Source organism: Zootoca vivipara, chromosome 9, assembly GCF_965207765.1.
Source record: "Zootoca vivipara chromosome 9, rZooViv2.hap1.1, whole genome shotgun sequence".
Classification (NCBI taxonomy): domain Eukaryota; kingdom Metazoa; phylum Chordata; class Lepidosauria; order Squamata; family Lacertidae; genus Zootoca; species Zootoca vivipara.
The window spans coordinates 9,190,391-9,214,172 of record NC_142592.1 but is presented as its reverse complement, the minus strand read 5'-3'; the positions used below and the strand labels follow the sequence as shown (position 1 = coordinate 9,214,172).

The following is a 23,782-nucleotide window of genomic DNA, read 5'->3' as shown; positions in this document are numbered from 1 at the left end:
AAAGCTGAAACAATATGTTGGGTGGTGCAGATTCAACTGTGCTTATAAAACAGCTGGAATCTAAATATGACTAAGCGGGTCTGCAGCTCTCTTGAGCCATTATGGCTGTTAATCCAAGGATCAAAATCTGGGAAGTTCTCCATTTCTGTGCTTGCAGCCTAAAGCTTTCTTCTCTCTACAGTGATTAACAAGCATTTATGACTAGGTCTCTGACTTTTTCAAATAATGTCACCATCCAAACTTTTGGTTTGTAAACAAGTGTAAAACATCTCGTTCTCATGGCTCCAGGCACTCAATGTGCTCAATGTTCAGGCACATTGCTCCAGCAACTTTATTTGAAAATGAGACCGGGAAATCACATCAGTCTCAAAAAAAAAATTTTTAAGTGAGATTTATACCAAAAGGTTTGCTAAAAACTTTCCAACACACCTAAATATCAAGAACTATCATATGCAGAAGGGAAGTGTTGCATAAATAGATATGCAGAAGAAGCTGCCGGGGTTGACAAGATATCGAACGACAGCTAGAGAGTGCAACAGAGCACTGAGACTTCCACAGTCAATATGGCTTTTAGAATGAATAAACCTCACTCAAATAATTATATCGCATGAAGCTGCTCTGTTTAAGTAAGTAGGTCAAACAGCACAAAAATTACTATTTTTACTGCATGTGTGAAATGAAGTGGTACCAATTGGAGGGAACTACTCGCAACCAAATGGCCTCTTTAGTTTCAAATGCACAGCAGTTAAACATAAAGTGTTTCCAAAAGCCACAATTCCATCCAATTTTAATGCTTTATTTTTTTAAATGAATATTATTTCAGTAAAAAAAATATGAATTGAAAATAAAAACTTGTCTTCCAACAGGAGTTAGAGGAGAGAGAGGAGGTCTAGTAAAGGGGCTAGGAGTTAAGATAGCTGTTAAGAGAGAAGAATAAGTTGTATCAGGCTAGAACAGGCCTCCCCAGTCTGGTGCCCTCTTGATGTTTTGGATTACAACTTCCACTATCCATTAGCATTCCTTCTAATGGAAAGAATGGCAGCAAAATTATATTGTCTACAGCTGAAGTCGATGTGTCATTTAAACTGGATGTTTCCCAGTCATCCTGAAATGATCTTGCTTATGTTGAAAGCCATTTAAAGCAGCACATACCCTAATCCCAAAAGGGATGAAGCACTACCAAAGACGGCCATTTCTCCAGCCTGTGAGTGATTGTTAAAATAGTAATTTTGCATTACAGTTTCTTCTATTCTCTTAAGGATCTCTCAAAAGGTGTCTTAACTGAGGTTTTGTCATACATATATTTATTTCACTTTAATTGATGTAAATCTAGTTTACTTATTGAAGTAAAATGGCTGACAGCCTTCAGAATTAAGCAACTGTAAAAAGAAAAGAAATATCCATTTCTACTGAAATTGGGAATAACCTACTTGGGAATAAGTCCCATTCAACTGAATAGGACATCTGAGAAAACCTGCACAGGATTGCACCGTGCAGTAAACTAGCAGCACTATACTTTCAACCATAACTAATCAATGTTATGGTGTATCTACACCGTCTACAAATCAATTACGCAAAACATACTACTTTGAAGCATCAATAGCATATGTACAAATTCCCAATGCTGCAAAAACTACTGGCTCTACCACAATTAAATACGAATTTAAAACTATATAAGTTTGCTGATAATTTGCAGTAGAAGGCAATGATCTAAGCTAGTGAATCCTCAGAGGAACTAATACAAAGTATTTACTTTACTTGAAGAATTTACATGTCGTCTTTCAAAACAAGCCCCCCCCCCCCCCCGGCAGCTTGCAGTCAGTATTCATGCTAAGCAGAATTCAGTGCTTGTTTGTGGCGATCAGTAAGGCAACAATCTTCTGGCCTTCAGTTGCCACTAGTAGATACGTTGAAATTTAACACCAATAATAATAATAATAATAATAATAATAATAATAATAATAATACCCCGTCCATCTAGCTGGGTTTCCCCAGCCACTCTGGGCGGCTTCCAACAAAAGATTGAAAATACATTAAAACATCAGTCATTAAAAACTTCCCTAAACAGGGCTGCCTTCAGATGTCTTCTAAAAGTCAGATAGTTGTTTATTTCTTTGACATCTGATGGGAGGGCGTTCCACAGGGCGGACACCACTACCAAGAAAGGCCCTCTGCCTGGTTCTCTGTAACTTCACTTCTCGAGGTGAGGGAACCGCCGGAAGGCCCTCAGAGCTGGACCTCAGTGTCCGGGCTGAACGATGGGGGTGGAGAGGCTCCTTCAGGTACATTGGGCCAAGGCCATTTAGTTTGTTTCAGCCATGGCTTGTGAAAGCTTGGAGAAGCCTGGAAAATAGTTCTTTAAAAAGAGGAGCAAGCATCTTTGGACTGGGTAAATGGACTGAGATAGTGTATAATGAATAGTATCCAAGCACACAGTGCAATGGCATCATTGTACATAATGTGCAAAAAAGCAGTAAACAAACCCACAGACATGAGTAGCAACAGCCCAATTTATCATAATTTTGTTAATTGGATTTCCTGAAGAGGAGGAGATTTTGGCAGTAATAAGGAAAATGATATTGCTGCAATAAAGACACGTCTGATTTTTCATCAATGAGATGTTTCTAGCACTGATTAAGATGCTGCAGACATACAATATAAACCATCTCTAGTAGCACTGGAATATACAATCAGCAGAATATAGGCAAATAAGTAATTTGTTTATATGATTTTGGACAATTCAGAGTTCTTCGAGACCAACTTAATTAGCAATCCCATATTACACTGACATAGCAGTCGGCAATTGCCCCTGAACGGAAAGAAAACACACACACACACACACACACACACACACACACACACACACACACACACATATATATATATATATATATATATATATATATATATATATATATATATATGCTGCTGCTCAAAAATGTACTCCTGGATAGGCTTTGAATTGAAGAAAAGGTACTTGTCGGAGGTTATTGTGGCTACTCTTGAGTAATAACGCTCCACACCTCCTTGTCTTTAAGGTGTTTTTATTGTGCATATTATTTACAGTGCAAAGAGTCTGGAAAACATGCCTGCTTAGTCTGAGTCAGAACCTCGCAATGGCTTCTTCCTGTTTCGCACCCAACGTAACAGCTTGGGAATCCCAATGCGCCTCCCTCTCGCTCTACGGGGTGCCATGCACCTCAATTCAGGCGTTGGGGGAAAGGGCCGTCCTTCTGACTGCTCTCCAGTGGCCAATCCCGTCATTTCCTTCCCAGCTGCTTCCTTCTCTGCTAATATGTCTTTATTGTGGTGGTGCTAACTACCTTAAAGTTATTATTATTTATTATTTATACCCCGCCCATCTGGCTGGGTTTCCCCGGCCACTCTGGGTGGCTTCCAACAAGTAACAAAATACATTAAAATATCACAGATTAAAAACTTCCCTAAACAGGGCTGCCTTTAGGTGTTTTCTAAATGTCAGGAAGTTGTTGTACGGTAATTACGGTACTATCTGTTCCTCCCGCACCTTGGGGAGAGGAAGTCTTGCTTCATCTTTGAATTCCAGGCTCCAAAGAAAACAGAGGCTCATCTCTACCATGCACGCAACTTAAGAGATATTGTTAAGATGCAAAGTGTCCTACTGCTTTCAAGTACTTCTTAAGCCCAGCTGGCACTGGTTAGATAATATGGTAACCTAGGGAGCACATTTGTGGACTCTGGCCATTTCAAGAACAACAGTAGTGAGAAATTGTACAGAGGTATGGTTCTCCCATCGCCACACAAGATTTTTAGTTGTTGTCTCAAATGTACCCTATATAGTATAAGAGTTCAAGGTAAAAAAAAAGAAGATGCCTTCTATAATCATGAAAAAATGCTTTCTAATATAAAACTATCCATAACTTAAATCCTCTGTGCTTTACTATGAAATATGGAGAGTAAACCTACAGGAAACTCCAAAACTAAGCCTTATTTTAACTTATGATTAGCACGGAGCACTAATTACACATATTAGGTAATAACTATGACATTTGATTGACTGCAAGAATGGAAAACAAATGTCTAGAGTTGTAGGCAACCACAATAACCATATCAAAAAGACCTAACTAATTATCTTCCCAAACCTTGACTTCATTAAAAAAAGAAGTAGCCAACGTCAGAATCCTACAATGCGTAAAAATTCTATTTTTAGAAACTAAAGCTTTCATCAGCTCTGTCTGTCTGTAGAGGTTTCCAATGCACTTTGCTTTTCAAGCCATTATACATGAGCAAGTTGTAATGGGGCTCCTCTTTGCATACAGCTGCCATGGAGCTTCACCCAGGGCGCAAACAAACTAGGCACTAAAATGAAGTGAGAGCACTTGAAGAACTTCTGTTATTCACATCCACAATTCCCTTGGAGATGCTTACTAAGCCTACCACGCTCATGAAATCTATTTTAAAGATGACAAAGGAGTTACTCCAAGTGCTCTCTCACTTCTCCATTTTGACACCAGTGCAATAAACCATCCTTTAAAGACGGCAGCTATGCTAGATCCCTTTTGTCAGCATCTTTTTTATTAGCAACAATGCACTGTCCTTCCATAACCTCTCATGCATCATGCTCACAATAGGCCTATCAAACACCATTTCAATGAAAGCATGAGAAGAATACATCAAACATAAGGAGGCTGACTGATAAAGAGTGGCATTTGGAAGCAACTGCATTTGCAAAAGCCACATTGTGATATTTCAGCAAAGGTAATTATAAAGCCAGAGTTCAGATGGAACAGTTTAGTATAGTTGTGTATTCAAATCATTTAAACACAATGCATCAGCTAAGTTCGGTAAACTCTGGGTCCAGGTTTCTCTTCTGGGTGACAATGGACGTGCTCCCAGTTCAAATTATCCCTCAACATTTTCATGCGGCTGATTGAACTGCCACAGAAAAAAGCTGCTTCCCCCAAAGAGCTATGTTCTGCAGCAAGCCTCCTGCATGCTATAGATCAGAGCCACTGGAAAGCAAAACATGTTGCTGCAGCTTTGGAAACGACTCCCATTGGCAGCAGAAACCCAATTTGGGCACTGCACCTTGGAGTGCATTGTTTCAGAACATAAACCAGCTATTTTGGCTCCTTGGATTTCTGCCGCCAACTCTATGGGCTGGTTCAGATGTTTTAGAAACTTTCCTCACGTGATGCAGCTCTGCCATCACCAAGGATGCAGAATGGGAGAATGTGTTCATGAAAGGCCCGTGTCACACAAGCTACAGCCATGGGGAAAGCATGTCACCATGACCGTGGAAAACAAAAGGAAATTCTTACTGCAAATTTCTATTCCCAGACTCCTGAAGGTGTAGAAAATTAAACCTGTGTCCACAGAACAGGTCAAGTCACATAGTAACTACATGAATATATCCCTACAGATGAGGCTGAGAAGGTTAAATAAACTGAAACTATGGTCACTACACATCTGGAAAGACCGACAGGACAACTACACCAGCAAGGCTAAGCAAACAGAGCAACGCAGGAGGACACAGTGCTGAACAGCAACAACTTACCAAGCTATAAATATAACCTACACTCAGCCAAGTGCAGCCTTTTGAAGTAGCTATTAACGTGGTAGGGTAAAGTCTCATCAGTCCTCTATTGGCTTCAGCGTCTAATGGAACATTAGCAAATGGGTTAAGCCCTTTGCTAGCAGATAGGGTTGTATCAGAGAATGAGATACGAGTCTACTTTTTCTATTACTGCCCTGGGAAAATGAACATGGATTTAAAGCATCCCATTAAGAAGCCATCCTGGTTGTTACTTGATCACTGAGACTATTACGTAAGGACACCTACAGTAAAAGCTACTATCAGTAACAAGAGTTAATTATACCAATAGAAAAAGTACCAGCAAATATTGGAAGGTATGTAGATTTTAGACTCTGAGACTCAAAGAGGTCCATGATTTCATAAGAATGTTAACAACAACTAAAACAAAACAAAATGAATAAGTAACAACAACAACAAAATGAAGTGCCGGTGACTGGTTACATGTGGTGGGGAGTTGGGTTATTTGATGTTGCGAGTTTCGTGTTATATATTTCAAAATACGAAATTTAAAGTTTAGTCTTACAACAGAAGACCAAACAAACTGATTAAAACTCCTTGTGTTGACTGGGAAAGGATTGGCTCTAAAGGACTAGATGGGAGCAACTACTGCCAAGGCTCAATTCCCTGTACCCTCAGGAAGCAGGGTCTTGCCAGAAGATGTGTTGGATTTTTAAAAATGTGGACACATTGCCTGTTATATGTATGAGAATTATACACTCATTAAAGTTTTGATGCCCTGAAAGATCATCCAGTGGAACAACAAATTTCTGGATGCTTCAAACTAAATATAAAGACACAGCAAACCTAGACAGATGTAACTGCTTTTCTCAGCAGAAAAACAATATGCTCCTTTTTCTTCGCCGTCATTGCACCCATGATCATGTACCATGTATCATCATAGACTTACAGACCAAAGTTGTATCACCTTAACAAGAATCCTTAAATTTAATACGGTATAACCCATGGATAAAGTAGCAAGACACAACATAACACATAACATGCTACAATTAAGTATTCTCAACACTGAAAGCTAATTTATCACATCAATGAACGTTTCTAAGTTGTGCTGCATTATCTTGCTCTCAAAAACGTTGTTAAAACCCTTTCGCATCCAATGTTCAATTCACATGTTATAAAGTTTCCAAACCTATGAAATCTAAGTTTAGGATGGTTTATGTTGTTTAACTAGACAAAAACCTTAAACACTTGGCTTCAGAATTATGAAGTCAAACAATTATGAAAAATTCTATAAGGGTTTAGCAGACCAGTCAACTTGACACATGAAATGGAATGCAATCAAATGCAAATTAAATGCAAATAGTTACAAGGTCAGCTTCATAATAATCTATCGTATCGACATCGTAACTATGATAGCTTTTCTTCCCGTGAATGTCATCCAATTTTAATTCATAATTGGAATATGTGAAAAAATGCCTATATCACTGAAACGCATCTTATGGCAAATTCTGTGCATTAGTGCCTTGCTACATCCCTATGGGCCAGTGTAAATCTACTTATCTTGTCACAAGGATACTCTAATTATTATTAACAGAGTAATTGTTAACAATTGAGCCTTCATGGGCTCTGTTCTGAAATATACACTGGAGTTGCCATTTAAGTGAGAGGGAATCTGAAAGTTCATTAGAACAGGACTATGGCCTCATTTGCACAATGAGCCAAGTTTAATAAGTTATACTTCATGAAACTATATGGTTTATAAACCACGTGGCTGCACTCCTCCCTTGTCTTTCCCCAGGTCCTAGACTTCCATGTGAATATCCTGGCTTGCTTTAAACTGCGTTCCTCATTGGTTTTGTTTGCATGTCACAGTAAACCAAACTTTGGCTTACCCAGGCTACACAAACAGAGGAACTCACACCTACTTTCTTCCTCCCCAGGCCTCATAGCACAATGCAGCAGCAAAGCCTTTGCATGTTGTTCCAACCTGGGATCCTGATTCAGGTTTCTCCTCCTTAATCACAATCTGTAGTAAGGTGTGTCCTACGGTTACAATTTGTGGTTATCGGAGAAGAGGCCTTAACCACAATCCTAGGTTCAGACAATATGCTAAGTCAAACCTTGGCTTAGCTGGCTTAGCTGTCAGGGAGGACCGCAAGCGTGAGCTCCTCTCTGGGAGCCAGTACATTGGGATGGTCCCAGTAAGCCATAGTTTGTTTTGGCTTGCCGTGACATGCAAGCCAGGCCACTGTATACAAACTGTGAAACTCTAGTTTAATGTCAGTGACCAAAGCAGGATGAGATTGTGTTTTATTTCCCTGATTTGGTAACCACCATCAAGCCAAAATTCCCCTGTATGCACAATAGGGAGCTGTGAATCAGTGCAAGCTAGGATCTTTGTGATGAAGCTGGTGCATGATAGGAAGGGTGAGGGACAAGCACACACCACAGTGTCTGTCCACGGTTCAGTTCATGAAGGTTTGAATTATTGTTTGAATGCAGTCAATGTGACAACAGACTGCTTGGTTCTTAGCTGAGCTTCCTCTCTCTATTTTGCTGTTCTTCTGAATGAGCTGAATGTCTCTCCTTACTGCAATGTTTCAGTCATTCAAAAGTTAATCTCTTTTATCCCAAAGAGGCTCTTGCAGATCCTCATAAGCTGCTATTACAATTTTTATATAAATATTTTTTAAATCAAGCTAAAGACTGGCTTTTTACAACAGTCCGCTGTTTGCATACTGTTTTCTCATGACTACAGGAGAAGGCATTGCTAAAACTGTCATTATTCTGGAGATTCCCTAAACAGCACCACCTCGACATTGAAGATTTATGATAGCAACAGAATACAAATACTCTTGTGCAGATTGAACTTGCCAACTAGGACTGCATTTTAACAGAGATCTGTAGCCCAGCAATCTCCCTCTCAAAAGCAGATGTCATGTACATCCACCCAATACTAGAGAACCAATAATACTTCCACTCCTTTTATTTAAAGGTGCCCAGAACTGGCTCAGGTGTTGCTGGTCAGAGGTAATGTCTCCTCCCTTTACACAAAAGTGCTGCCAAAAAAGTGCTCAGAGCACTCAGAGCACCAGTGGTCCACAGCTGGGCAGATGTTCTAGGAGCAGGGATTATAGTTACAGTATACACACTTGTGCCCTGATATACACTTTTCTACCAGTCAAACACAGCAATAAGTTTAATGCCAAGGGTAGTTCAGCAACCACGTTTCAATGGCATTGTCCCCAATTACCACAAATGGCCATTAGACAGACCCTGGTCTGTTATTAGCAAATTTCAGAAAAAAACACAGTCAATATACTTGAAATGTAAACTGATGGTAAAGTACTTAAGACAAACGTTTTTACTATATTAATTAAATGGTCTATTTAACATGGAATATCAATCCTCTAATCACATCTCATTTAAACTTATTTCAATTAACAACTCTAAAGTATACCAGCACAGATCCTACTGTTCTAGGCTCATTAGGAACATTTTCATTATCTGTCAAATGAGGGAGTAAGAGGCAGAAACTGTAAACACTCTCTAGAGTAGCCCCCTACTCTACTTAATAGATTATTAGGGGAGCAAGCTACAGCAATTCTCATTAACTGCTCAGTATGGGGGGAAAGGACTTCCTATGAACTGAAGCACAGCAAAAGAGAAGCCTTCCTGTCAAATAAGTGGACAGCCGTTCAACTCTTCAAGGGTAATCTGCCCTCTATTAAAAACAAAATCAATCTAGTTTATTATATTGATGAGGCGTGTGAAGCACAACCAACTGGGAAGGGATGGAGGGAGAGAAGGGGGATGGAACATTGACCATCTTGGCTGAGTCCTGGAAGACCTGATCCCTGCCTTGCAGGCCTTTTTCCACCTGGCGTGGGAGGGCGGGGTCCTGACTGACTCCAACTACAAAAGCTGAGGCTACTGAACAGACTCATGGACTGGAGTATTTGGGGGCGGGGAGGTTGTTGCTGTTATTGATACAAATTTTAGTATCTTTATTTTAGAATGTATTGTGATTTATTTGCCTCCTTCTGGCAACTCCTGCAACAGCGGTGGTGCCAAACATATTGCTCTGCTTTCCTTTGGACCACATCAGTGAGGCCAAGAGAAGGGTCTTGTCATCTGGACGGCCCAGGACCTCCATACACACTGCCCAGGCTTTTGCACCCTGGGCCGTTTGACTTCACCCTTGGCACTCCATTGTCTCTTGAGAAAGATGGATGCCAACAACTTTTGTTAGTTTTGGAATTATGCATTTTTCTTCACGTTTTAAGCCACCTTAGCATGGTTTAACTACTGAAGGGTGGCATACAAATAAAATTATGTCTGTATGACCACGGCCGTAAGAATCCACAAAAACTATTCTTGAAATGCATGGCTTTCATTGGGGGGGGTGTAATATTTTGAAACAAATTCAAATAAAAATTTAACTGACAGGCAATTCTGCATACATAAGCACATTTTTAATAACTTAACCCCTAAAACTCTACAAAGATACTATACACTGACACTCTTAAAATTTCAGATTACAAGAATATACAATGTTGATGTAACTTTTCTTACCAGTATATTCACATGTGAAGACAACAAAAAAAGGAGTAACCAGATCATTTATGCCCTGAACGTATCCACTGGCTGGATGACGTATTGCCCAGATAAACAAAATTCTTTCAAAGATCTGGGGAAGAAATGTAAAGAGCTGTAAAGCAATGAAATCAGAAGGCACAAAATGTAGGCATAATAAAATGCAAGTGAGTATCAGCATACATAATTAGCATAAATTCAGTTTCTTGATTATTCAAGGAAAACGTTTAAAGATTTCTAGCACTATGTAAAAATTAAGCCTTTATAGAAAATTTAAATTGTTACAAATGTACCATTTTTAACAAGGTTTGTTCTCCTTCCTACATTTCATAGCCAAAATTCAAAGAGCTTCTTTAGATGCATTGAGAGTCCTGCACACGCCCAGGCGGCTTTCGGACTATTTCTCTTTTAAAGCAGCCTCTCACACCATAACAAACATATTTTGAAACACCTATCAGCTTCAAAAGCAGTTTGCCATTTGGAAGTGGGCCAAGAATGCTACTCGAGCCCTTTAGGACCTTGGATACTCTTTCACCTCCTCCCATGTTGTAGAAAGCTGATTTTCTACAATGAAGAGTTATGCATACTTCCAAAAAAATACCTCTATTCTACATATATGTCCTAAACACCACAGACATTACACTGGAGGGGGATGCATCTAGGAAGCTATATTGTCATGATAATACAGGAGATCATAGAATAAGATCACGAATCATTAGAAGCATCACTTCTATTTATGGTTGACATTTGTAACTCTCGCTGCTGTAAAGTCAAAGAACTGAAATCAAGTAGACTGTGACTTGCAAAAAAATGAGAGCCAGTAAAAAAGACAAGTGGGAAACTTATCTCCCCAGCAGTGCCAAGATCTGGGTCTGGAAGATTAGCTTCTTGTTCAACTAACCCTGAGCCTCAGCACTATAGTACAATTGCTTTATAGCACAGTCTACTGAAGTCCATGGCTAGGTGAGTGGGAACTGTTCATCTAACCCCAAATCTGAGTGGCACTGTGCAGAATTGATGGTGCTGTATAGGCGAGTTCAACTAAACTGATGGATGCCTCATGGAAAATATGCCTCCCCAACTTACTTTTATTGCCATTTCAAGACAAATTAAGAGAGTTCATGGGTTGAGTGATTAATTATAATTTTAAGGGCATATTTACTCTTATCCTAATAAATGCCCCCCAAATTATGTCCACATCATAAGGGTCAAAGCCCCTAAAAGTTTGCAGCATCAGAAATTGGGGGAGAAAATTAGATGTGGGTAATGCAAGCTTTAGGAGAGTGTATCCCTCTTTCCAGTAGGCTATGAACTGTGGCTTGAGTCCACCAGTTTTCATCTTCTGCCTCATTTGCCTTCCCCTGCTTGCCCCAACTGAACTTCAGTTGTCAACATTAGGGCTCCTGAAGGACAATAAGCATTGTTCAGCCCTTGTTGAGGGCATTAAATATCCCAGGGAATTTCCTCAAGAATGCAGAAATGGCTGTCTTGTATGGGTGTAAGATTGCTTGCCAAGAAGAACTTTTCAGTATGGCATCTCCAGAGAAAGTGAAATGTGTACTCCGACAATACACAAACAAGCAAATCACACAGATGGGCCAGTTGGATTTATTATCTTGCAGTATTACTTGCCTCTGTTGCTTTGGGTTGAAGAATTAAAGCTTCCGGACTCATACGAGGAATATCTATATGAATCTGAAAAAGAAATCTTTTAATTTTCAGAAACCTTAAAATGATAACTAAGTTTATAATGCTACTGTTGAACTTGGTTATTAAAAAAAAAAGGCTAGTGAAGGAACGCAGGTTTTCAATTTTCCTTATTCTTTACAGGCCTTCCCTGTTAGCCTTTAAAAAGGATTTGAAGTGCATATGCATTACACAGGACTCAGTAATTTGAGGATTTGATAGACAGTGAATTAACACATAAAGGGGGGGAATTCAATGGTAATTCTGAATATGGGGAGTACATAGGTTAACATTTCCCTTTTGTACATGTTTCATCCTTTTTATGCAGGAAAGTACTGCACAGGCAGAAACAAAGCTATGGAGCCACTATTTATCTAGTGCTGCTTTTTACAATTCATGAACGGTGGTTTGTTCTCACTCCCCAAGAACTGAAGAAAGAGAATAACGCTTTCAAGCTGCTTTAAAAACAAAACTATTAGTGTACAAGGAATAAAAGTTGCTGCCTGCACAAACTCCTTCAAAATGCAGACAAAGCACAACACAAATATTAAAGACATATCCACAAGGTAAATGGTACAAGGCTACAGGGAAACATCTGGCTGAGAGGATCGATTTTGTAATATTTTACAAGTTGCATTAGCTCTCCAGTGTTCCTTCTATTAGCCCCTCAAGAAAGGCTTCCTGAAGGTCTGGGTTATCCCTTCCCTTCCATTGCTTTCATGGTTTTTAAACTTTGTTCCTAGGAATCTTAGAATATCTTGGACACCTATCAGGGATTTCACAGGGAGAATACCAATAATGGCCAACAGACTTCCCTGAAAGACAGTTTCCTCACTACACTTTCTAAACAAGGTTAAGATGCAGTAGAATGTCAGGTGCATTCCAAGATGCAGACTCTATTCAGGTGTGGCAATGGAGAAGCCCAGCTGCCTTAGCCAGTGAGTGCTCTGTGCAAATTGACCTCTACGAAAGGCTGCGCCAGTATTTTAAATGTGCAAAATTCACACTGGCAACTGCCCAGGCGTTCCCAAATAGGGTTGCCAGACTCAATAGAGGACAGGACTTCTGTGACTTTGATTGCCCTGCTCTCTTTTGAGTCTGGAAACCTTAAAGAGAAACCAACAGACCCTTTGCTTGGAAATTAAACAAAGGGTCTGCTGGTTTCTCTTTAAGGTTTCCAGACTCAAGAGAGAGCAGGGCAATTAAAGGCACAGAAGTCCTGTCCTATATTGAGTCTGGCAACCCTATTCCCAAAGTCAATGGGCAAAGTATTCTATGAAGACAGAAGATTTGGAAACCAGTGTGCTAAACATGCAAAGGCCATCTCTGTATCCAAGGTTAACTATAAATTAAGAAAATGAACGAAAAAGGAAGTTAGCCACAGAAAGGAAAATCTGGACAGCCTGGTTCCATTGCTCTTTGTGTGCCTGGAAGGGTGTTCCTGCCAATGAGAAGCTCTCTCAGAAAGCCAGGAGCACTCTCAGAAATAATGTGATGTAATATTGAAAAAGGCATTGGAATGCATGTGAAATTTCGTTTAACTGGAGACATTTTTCAGTTCCTTCACCTGTCTGTATGTATCCTGATGAGTTTCTTCATTTCTTGAATCATAATATTGTTCCACAAAAGCAAAATACTCTTTCCGCTTCCTTTGTAAAGTGCCTTCTCTCCGATCTATATTTGCAGGCAGGTAACCCTAAAAAGTGACACACATTTGAAATTGTAGAAAACTTGTTTACCAATTGTTCATTAAAAACTCTCCTTCCCTTGAAAATGGTTCTATGGCCCATTTACGGTGCAAATTAAGAGTTTGCACATCTTTCATCTTGCACTGGCCTTGGGGCAGGTATCCTGGTTTTAAGCCAAGGTTCCTCATTACATCCAAACTGGGGATCTCTGACTTAAAACAAACCAGAACCTCTCCCACTTGCACAGATCACTTGACCTCCAACTCTTTTTGGAGTTCATAATCCATATTTTATGAACCAGGGGTGTACGTTCAAAGCGGGCCTTGCATTCAATGAAAAAACCCCATCCATTTTGTTCCTCATTTAAAGAAAGCATTCACTTCAATATAGGATTGCATCTCTCTTCCATTTATGTGGTGTATTATTCAAAGTCGTTCCACTGGTTTATCGAGACTAGGGGTCCCCAAACTTGGGTCCCCAGCTGTTGTTGGACTACAACTCCCATAATCCCTAGCCAGCTGGGCCAGTGGGTCAGGGATGAGGGGGATTGTAGTCCAAAAACAGCTGGAGACCCAAGTTTAAGAAACCCTCATCTAACCCAATATTGCCTACTCTAAGAGGTGATAGCTCCAAAAAGTTCCCAGTCTAAGATGCCTGTAAATAGTTTCTCCACTTCATATAACAGGCTACAACAGAGACCATATACAGCCTAACAAAAAGAATGTGTAACCCAAACCATAGGTAGGGAAGCTTGAGCAAACTAGCTGTGGCTACTGTACTTATATTTTCTAAATCGCACTGAGGAATTATACTGGGTCACTGTGTGCACATTCGCTTCACAGTCCAAAGTGAAGTGTGCCACTTCAGACTTGGTCAGAATCAAGAAGTGGTGCTTCTCCAAAATAAATTTAGTCTGTCCCCAACACTTTGGAGACACACAAAGAGCAGTCTTTAAAATGTATGCATCTCCTCCCATGAAAGGAAAATGTCAGCTAGGGTGATGGGTGAGTTGGTGGGAGAGGAGCTAAAAAATTATGACCCACAGTTATGGCTTGCAACCAGAAAATGCTTTCTCCAATCACATCCCTATGGGAATCAACAGTATTTTTAAAAGGGAATGTATTTGTCTTTGTAGAAGAGGGGTTTTTTCCCCCTGCAGTCCTATTACTCAGTAGATTAAACATTTTGGATTTTGGATTGAGTGCTTAAAACATTCTGAAAACAAAATGAAAGTGAGAAATAGCTGTTGATGAAAAATGAAAAGCTTCAGAGCAATCAAACCATATGTTGCACACCAGAGCACTTCTGACAAAGTTTGGACAAGATTAATATATCACACCCCAGAAGACAAGATAAAAGAAACTTAATGTAAATTAAGCAAGTATTTGTGTATGCATGGCAAAGTACCAATACTATTAAGTGAAATGATTCAGGGATCTACAGTATTGAAAAACTTTTACAACCTTCAAAAGAACAAGGCTACAGTCTATGAAGTAGGGGAAGTGTTGTGTACAAAACAATTCAACAAGTAATAAAAAGCTTTGATGCAAATCAATAAGCTCATCTGGATTTAAGTAATCAAGCCTATGTGCTTGGTGTATACAATGCAGGAAGTGTTTCTGTAAAGCCATTTGTATAAAGTGTTACAGACTATGCTGGTAGTATGAGAACTCAACTAGTTTATAAACATTGCACACAAGTTATAAAAAAGTCTGGGAAAATGAAGCTATCAACGTTAAAACTGCTTATCTTAAAAGCTAAATCAAAAGATAGCTATTTCCTCAATTTACTGGATCCTCATGTTTCCTGTTCTATTAAGTCTTTCACATAAATACAGCCAAGGAATGGACTCAAGCAGTTAGCTACCACTTTCTCAAATCTTTCATCTGAAGTCAAAGTCAAAAAGAAAAGATACACTTATTATCCAGATAAGCACTTAACAGCCCCATTTTATCTTTCATAAGCCACCCTATAATGTCAGTCTGAGAATAGGAAGAAGTCACACCTCAGACCTAAAAAGGAAGAATCCACAGGTGTCATAGGCCTGGCGACAATGGCTAATTTCAAACGTAACCAACTCGGTCTAATAAACCAAGGTTTATTCAAACAAGGGTTTTAAATGGAATCTCATCTGTTGTAAGGGGAATCTTTCAGGGTTTGTTAAACTTCCAATTACAACCAAATCAGGAAACTGATTTCATATCAATTTCATATTCTGGTTTGTAAGTAGAGAATATATCAGTGTTGCTATCCAAATTCAATGGGTGGCTGTGGTTTAACAAAACCTGGAAGATTTGCATTATGGCACACAACCAAAGGGAAGAGCTAGTGTGCAGGGGGGGGGGTGGAGTCATAATTAGAAAGATCACTATGTCTGAACTTGGTCAGTGACTTGTCCAAAGGCGGCCAGCAAGCTTCATGGTTCATCTGGGCTCTGGGCTCATGTCTCTCTCGCAGAGATCCAACTTTTTATCTATTACACTGGTGCCAAGGACATGAATAAAAGTTTCCATGCCAATATACATTATTGGAACGTTTCTATGGGCATTTCATTTTCAGCACCAATCAGAGCCAACCATTAGGCAGCAGCCTCAAGAACCAGATGTTGGGGGCAGAAAGTGGCAGTGAGGTTTCGGAAGATAGCTGTGTGATCCCTAGCTAGCCTGCTACCCTCAAGTGTAGCACAGGACACTGTTTCCATGGCATTATTGACAACAGACCCAACAGCTAGTCCAAACAACTTCTGCATTTTGAATAGGTGGCGCCATCCTTTTGTTTACTTCAGACTACAAAATGTCTTGGACCAGCCCTGACAGCAGCTAAATATTTCTGTTGAAACAGTAAGTTGGAGAAAGACAAAGTTTCCCATATATTGTATCAGCTTCAGATGCAATCTCTAGAATTCAATATCTAACCTTATGCAAAGTAGTGAGCTAGGATATTAAGATGTCAAGACTGCATTTCTTTTTCAGGAGTCTGTACTCTTCAGAATACATTATTTGTCCCATTAGAAAGCAATTTAATTTATGACTAAATACACCAATATTTTCCTTAGAACAGACATTTGCTGCTAATCAGTTTCAAAGATTAATCAACACACCCTCTCTGTTAGAAAAGTTCAATATCCTGTTCCCTTGCAAGCCATGTTTTATTTTTGCAGCTAAGAAAGCACAAATTAGCCACTAGTTCAAATCATTTACTTCTCCTTCTGGCTTTAGGAGATCTTACAGCCTTATTTAAAATTATACTTCAAGGGCTCATCTGTGCATGTGGACAAATTAGAAGACATTCAGACAAAATGGGGATGTTTATGTCAAACTAATGGCTATTCAGAGAACCTTTGTTCTTTTTTCTAATTCTAATATGTTTTCTTTTTACTGCCAATTGTTTAAAAAACACTTATTTACTTATATTTAAAGCTCACCCTTCACCATGCAGTCCCAGGGCAGGTTACAAACATCTCAATACAGCATGAAATAAAGCATTTCTTCTACTACATAAGATCACTACCATGTCAAATATTCAGAGACCAGGGGACAAAACACCATCATTTCAAATGGTAGAGAAGTGCTCAATAAGAAATCCATCTTGGGGACACTGACTTTGGGTGGGAAGCATGGATTCAAGGAAGCAGGGACAAGGAAGGAGTGTGGAACATTATACAATTTCTGCCATGCTTCTTTAAAAAAAATCCCAATCTAATCAAAGTAATAACCTTACAGCCAACATGGCTTATAGCTTTTCCCATTCTTCTATCAAGCCAGCAGCATAGGGCAAATAGATGGCCTAACTCAGCTTGAACTTCAGGATGAAGAGTCAGCATTTTAAATGTATACTTTACCAGGGGAAGGGAAAAAAAACAGCTACTGCATTCTGTGTACTTAATTTTAATTGCAAGAGACTACTTATTAAATATTCACTGTTAAGAGCTGCATCTGAATTTTGGATTAGAAAGCACTAAGCCTGGAAATTTATTGAGACTCATTAGCAAGAAAGAATCTTTTTAAACACTGGAAATCAGACCTCTTCTGAAGTGAACACTTCACATTCCCCACAGATTGATCTTCCTCAAAAAAGGGGGTAAAAATGAACACTGTTTTAAGTCTTCTCTAAAAAATTCAACAGTGCTAAACTGTGGGATGTGTAACTTGGAATGTTAAAAAGCCAACATGAATATTCGCTGATGAAGCAGCATTCACGTTCACTTGGGTGCAAGATACCATAGATATATACACCTTCCTCAAAACATTTTGCCACTAAGCAAGGAAACCATTCTACTTAACACCAGTATCAATAAACACCAATTTCTAATTTACACCAATACTGTAAGAAACACACATATGCACATAGTTGGAATATACTTAACTTTATTGTCTGAAACTATTTTTTTATTTAACACTACAAGGCATTTAGGAGCGGGGGGGGGGGCAACAAAGAAAAATACAGCACTTGTCATGATTTACTACTCTATTCTCTTATGACAAACCAAGCTTGAAATTGAGAACAGAACAACGTCCTTTTTGTCACACTATTTTGGAGCGCTACTGATTAGCTATGACTCAAGCAAAATTATATGTGGCGAGAAAAATAACACTATCATCACAAAATACTGAAGTACTTACTGAAAGGAGCTTCCATGTAATTGGCCGAACTGCTTTCGGGATTCCTGACCAGCTCAGCTTCCGTAATTCTTCTACTCTCCCAACAAAAAAGAAAGAGCAAACTTCAGTAAGAAACCGGCACCAAAAAGCATTCAAATTAAGGTCACTTGAATAGAAAAATACCAAGTTACATATCAAGCTATACAACATTAACAAGTTGCCGTATTTTTCTGTCTATAAGATGCCCCCTATTTTGGGGGATTCAGATATAAGAAAATTTGGGGGCGAGATGGCCCCGTGTATAAGATGCCCCCTAATTTTTGACATTTGGGGGGGGGGCCTAGTCTTATACACGGAAAAATACGGTATATATCATACAAGGCACTGTACATGAAGCATAAGAACAGTTGACCACAACTTTGGGCTCTAAACATCATCACCGAATAGGAAAAAAAATAACATGTATCTTGTGTCACATAATCTTAAAGAACAAGAATAAGGAGCTTCAGTGGTCTGTAACGAAATTAACAGTTTGATCTTACAGCACCCCAGCAGAGGGAGAAAAACCTTTATCACAGTACAGTTGCACTGCACTTTGGAAACTTCGCAGTAATAAGGAAGGTTATGGCCACCCTACAGACACTGTGGAAGTACAACTCCCATCAACCCTAGGCAGCATAGCCAATAGTCAGGGAGCCATAGTAGTAGTTAAAAAAACATTTCAAGATTGGCAGGTTCCCCCAGACCTACTTCAGGGCTATTTTCAAAGCCACAGGGCTGGTCACATCCTTTTATCTCTGGAAATAAAAACACACATACTGCAATTTACTGGCACATATGCAATCTGGACTGGAATTATATGGCACATTGCATCCACTAGTCACCTGCAAGATAAAGCTGCCTTCATAAAGCATAGATCATACAGGTGTTGCAACTCAGAAAGAAATATATGGAATTTCACTGTTGTTACTGAAACCATGCTGTCTCTTTCCGTTTGCTAACAACTGATCAGTGAAGGCTATACAATCTGGAATGGAACTGATAATTTCTTAGCTTGTGTGGCACTTATAAAAGGCACCCTATCATGAAGCAAGTTGAAGTGGACTGTCTTGAAGAGCCAGCTGTGGTGTTGTTTGAGCTTTCTTACATCTTATTTTTATATTTTTTAAAAAATGTTTTAAAACACCACCTATATAATCCCGTACACGGAACAGGTAGAATAAGGAGGCAGAATAAAATGGCCAACCATGGCAGATTCAGATGAAAGGCATCTCTCCAGTATCGGGGTATATATTTGTATATCGCCCTATACAAATATGAGGTCTCAGGGTGGTTCACAGAAAATAACAAAAAAATCACAATAGATATTATCAAAATAAAAACAACAACCCAATAACACACACCCAAAAAAGAGCCACATTTTTAAAAGGGCATAGTATGTCAATCAGATCAACCAAAGGTCTGGTTAAAAAGGAATGTTTTTGCCTCATGCCTGAAGATGTGTAATGAAGGCACCAGGCAAACTTCCCTGGAGAGAGCATTCCACAGACAGGGAGCAACTGCAGAGAAGGCCTGTTCTCATGTTGCCACCCTCCAGACCTCTCAAAAAGGAGGCACATGAAGATGGGCCTCAGAACATGATCTCAGGGTCTGGGTGGGTTCATATGGAAAGAGGCAGTCCTTGAGGTATTGTAGTCCTGAGCCATTTAAGGATTATAAGTCAAAACCTGCCAACCTAGCAGTTCAAAAGCACATCAAAGTGCAAGTAGATAAATAGGTACCGCTCTGACGGGAAGGTAAATGGCGTTTCCGTGCACTGCTCTGGTTTGCCAGAAGCGGCGTAGTCATGCTGGCCACATGACCCGGAAGCTGGACGCCAGCTCCCTCGGCCAATAACGCGAGATGAGCGTGCAACCCCAGAGTCGGTCACGACTGGACATAATGGTCAGGGGTCCCTTTACCTTTTAAGTAAAAAAGCACTTTGAATTGGGCCCGGCAACTGGTAGCCAGTGCAGTCGGACCAGGATCGGTGTAATATGCCAAAAAGCCATGGTGTCATATGTATTTATTGTGCTGCCACTGAGTTCAGTTTGGGAGTTTCTCTTCACGGAAATTTCTTATTTGCAGAACCCCAATTTTTTAAATATATTTTTGGCGTGCTATGGTCCATAGGGTCACGAAGAGTCGGACACGACTAAATGACTAAACAACAACAACAGCAACAATGTTTTTTATAAGAAGAAGAAGCAGAAGCAGCAGAAGCAGCAGAAGCAGCAGAAGCAGCAGCAGAAGCAGCAGAAGCAGCAGAAGCAGCAGAAGCAGAAGCAGAAGCAGAAGCAGAAGCAGAAGCAGAAGAAGAAGAAGAAGAAGAAGAAGAAGAAGAAGAAGAAGAAGAAGAAGAAGAAGATGATGATTTGGTGGGCAGAGTGCCTGAAGGACTATGGATGGAGGCTTGTAACATTATACAGGAGGCAGCAACAAAAACCATCCCAATGAAAAGGAAATCCAAGAAAGCAAAGTGGCTGTCCAATGAGGCCTTACAAATAGCGGAGGAGAGAAGGCAAGCAAAATCCAAGGGAGATAGCGAAAGATACAGGAAATTGAATGCAAATACAGGAAATTGAATGCAAAATTTCCAAAAAATAGCAAGGAGATACAAGAGGGCCTTCTTAAACGAGCAATGGAAAGAAATAGAGGAAAACAACAGAATGGGGAAAACCAGAGATTTGTTCAAGAAAATTGGAGATATGAAAGGAACATTTCGTACAAAGATTACAATAAAAAACAAAAGTGGAAAGGACCTAACAGAAGCAGAAGACATCAAGAAGAGGTGGCAAGAATATGCAGAGGCATTATACCAGAAAGATATGGAGGTATCGTACACCTCAGGTAGTGTGGCTGCTGACTTTGAGCCAGACATCCTGGAGAGTGAAGTCAAATGGGCCTTACCGTGTTTCCCCTTTTTAAAGACGTAGTCAGAAAGTAAGCCATGGCAGCATTTTTTAGCATTAGTGAGATCTAAGACACCCCCCGAAAATAAGACATACCTCCATGCGAGACCGCCGAGCGCCCCAGCCAGCCAGAGGGGCCTGGAACCGGCTGCTGTTGCTGCAGAGAACGCATGGAGCGCCCTGCAGCGCCTGGCCTCTTCTTTTCTTTTCTTTTTTTTGGGCTGCCCGAGGCCTGCCACCCCGCCACCGGAACCGGCGGCTGCAGAGCGGAGCGCTCCGAAGCAGCGAGCGCTCGGAGCGCCCTGCAGCGCCTGGCTTCTTCTTTTGCGGGGGGGGAGCTGCCCGAGGCCTGCCGCCCCGCCGCCGTAACCGGCGGCTGCAGAGCGGAGCGCTCCGAAGCGCCGAGCGCTCGGAGCGCCCTGCAGCGCCTGGCCTCTTCTTTTGGGGGGGGGAGGAGCTGCCCGAGGCCTGCCCCCCACCACCGGAAGCGGCGACTGCAGAGCGGAGCGCTCCGAAGCGCCGAGCGCTCGGAGCGCCCTGCAGCGCCTGGCCCCTTCTTTTGGGGGGAGAGCTGCCCGAGGCCTGCCCCCCGCCGCCGGAAGCGGCGGCTGCAGAGCGGAGCGCTCCGAAGCGCCGAGCGCTCGGAGCGCCCTGCAGCGCCTGGCCTCTTCTTTTGGGGGGAGAGCTGCCCGAGGCCTGCCCCCCACCGCCGGAACCGGCGGTCTGCAGCGCCGAGCGCCCGGAGCGCCCAGCAGTGCTGGGCGGAGCGCCGAGCCAGCAGCCTGCCGCCTCGGTGCCGCGCAGAGCGCCCAGCAGCACCCCGAACCAGTGGCCTGGCCCCTCCAAGGAGGCCTTAAGGTACAAGACATCCCCTGAAAATAAGACACCGTGTTCTTTTTTGAGTAAAAAAAGTTATAAGACGGTGTCTTAAAAAAGGGGAAACACGGTAGAAAGCGCTGCAAATAACAAGGCAAATAACAATTCCAGCTGAACTATTTAAAATTTTAAAAGATGATGCTGTCAAGGTGCTACACTCAATATGCCAGCAAGTTTGGAAAACTCAGAAGTGGCCAGAGGATTGGAGAAGATCAGTCTACATCCCAATCCCAAAGAAGGGCAGTGCCAAAGAATGCTCCAACTACCGCACAATTGCGCTCATTTCACACACTAGCAAATTCTTAATGCTTAAATGCTTAAAATTCTACAAGGCAAGCTTAAGCAGTATGTGGACCAAGAACTCCCAGAAGTACAAGCTGGATTTCAAAGGGGCAGAGGAACCAGAGACCAAATTGCAAACATGTGCTGGATTATGGAGAAAGCTAGAGAGTTCCAGAAAACATCTACTTCTACTTCATTGACTACGCAAAAGCATTTGACTGTGTCGACCACAGAAAACTATGGCAAGTTCTTAAAGAAATGGGAGTGCCTGATCACCTCATCTGTCTCCTGAGAAATCTCTATTTGGGACAAGAAGCTACAGTTAGAACTGGATATGGAATAAATGATTGGTTCAAAATTGGGAAAGGAGTACGACAAGGCTGTATATTGTCTCCCTGCTTATTTAACTTATATGCAGAATTCATCATATGAAAGGCTGGACTGGATGAATCCCAAGCCGGAATAAAGATTGACGGAAGAAATATCAACAACCTCAGATATGCAGATGACACAACCTTGATGGCAGAAAGTGAGGAGGAATTAAAGAACCTTTTAATGAGGGTGAAAGTGGAGAGTGCAAAATATGGTCTGAAGCTCAACATCAAAAAAACCAAGATCACGGCCACTGGTCCCATCACCTCCTGGCAAATAGAAGGGGAAGAAAAGGAGACAGTGAGAGATTTTACTTTCTTGGGCTCCATGATCACTGCAGATGGTGACAGCAGTCACGAAATTAAAAGACGCCTGCTTATTGGGAAAAAACCATGACAAACCTAGACAGCATCTTAAAAAACAGAGACATCACCTTGCCAACAAAGGTCCGTATAGTTAAAGCTATGGTTTCCAGTAGTGTTGTATGGAAGTGACAGATGGACCATAAAGAAGGCTGATCGCCGAAGAATTGATGCTTTTGAATTATGGTGCTGGAGGAGACTCTTGAGAGTCCCATGGACTGCAAGAAGATCAAACCTATCCATTCTGAAGGAAATCAGCCCTGAGTGCTCACTGGAAGGACAGATCGTGAAGCTGAGGCTCCAATACTTTGGCAACCTCATGAGAAGAGAAGACTCCCTGGAAAAGACCCTGATGCTGGGAAAGACTGAGGGCACAAGGAGAAGGGGACGACAGAGGACGAGATGGTTGGACAGTGTTCTCGAAGCTACCAACATGAGTTTGCCCAAAGTGCGGGAGGCAGTGGAAGAAAGGAGTGCCTGGCATGCTCTGGTCCATGGGATCACGAAGAGTCAGACACGACTAAATGACTAAACAACAACAGTAGTAGTAGTAGTAGTATTTTATATCTCACCTTTTTCTCTAAGCAGCTCAAGGTGACGTACACACTGCTCCCCTCACCCATTTTACCCTCACAGCCACCCTGTGAAGTAAGCTAGGTAGAGACAGTGACTGGCCCAAGCTCACCCAATGGGCCTTCATGGTTGAGTGGGGATTTGAACCCTGGTCTCCCAACTCCCAGTCCAGCACAAATTGCTGGCTCTCTTTGATCACACCCTGTTGTAACACTTGGCAACTTGGAGAGAAACAGATTTTAATATAATGTAGTATAATGCC

General features: G+C 41.1%; 1 protein-coding gene across 2 annotated transcripts in view; it reads right to left on the bottom strand.

Moving 5' to 3' along the window:
• TBC1D22A (TBC1 domain family member 22A) overlaps positions 1–23,782 on the bottom strand; it is a 110,033-nt gene that overhangs the window by 62,987 nt on the left and 23,264 nt on the right. For both annotated transcript variants that reach the window (XM_035128570.3, XM_035128568.3), the window contains 4 exons: positions 18,126–18,196; positions 13,383–13,511; positions 11,762–11,824; positions 10,109–10,223 (listed from right to left, as the gene is read on the bottom strand). In XM_035128570.3, the coding sequence (XP_034984461.2) occupies positions 10,109–10,223; positions 11,762–11,824; positions 13,383–13,511; positions 18,126–18,196 (378 nt within the window). The remainder of the gene's footprint in view (positions 1–10,108; positions 10,224–11,761; positions 11,825–13,382; positions 13,512–18,125; positions 18,197–23,782) is intronic.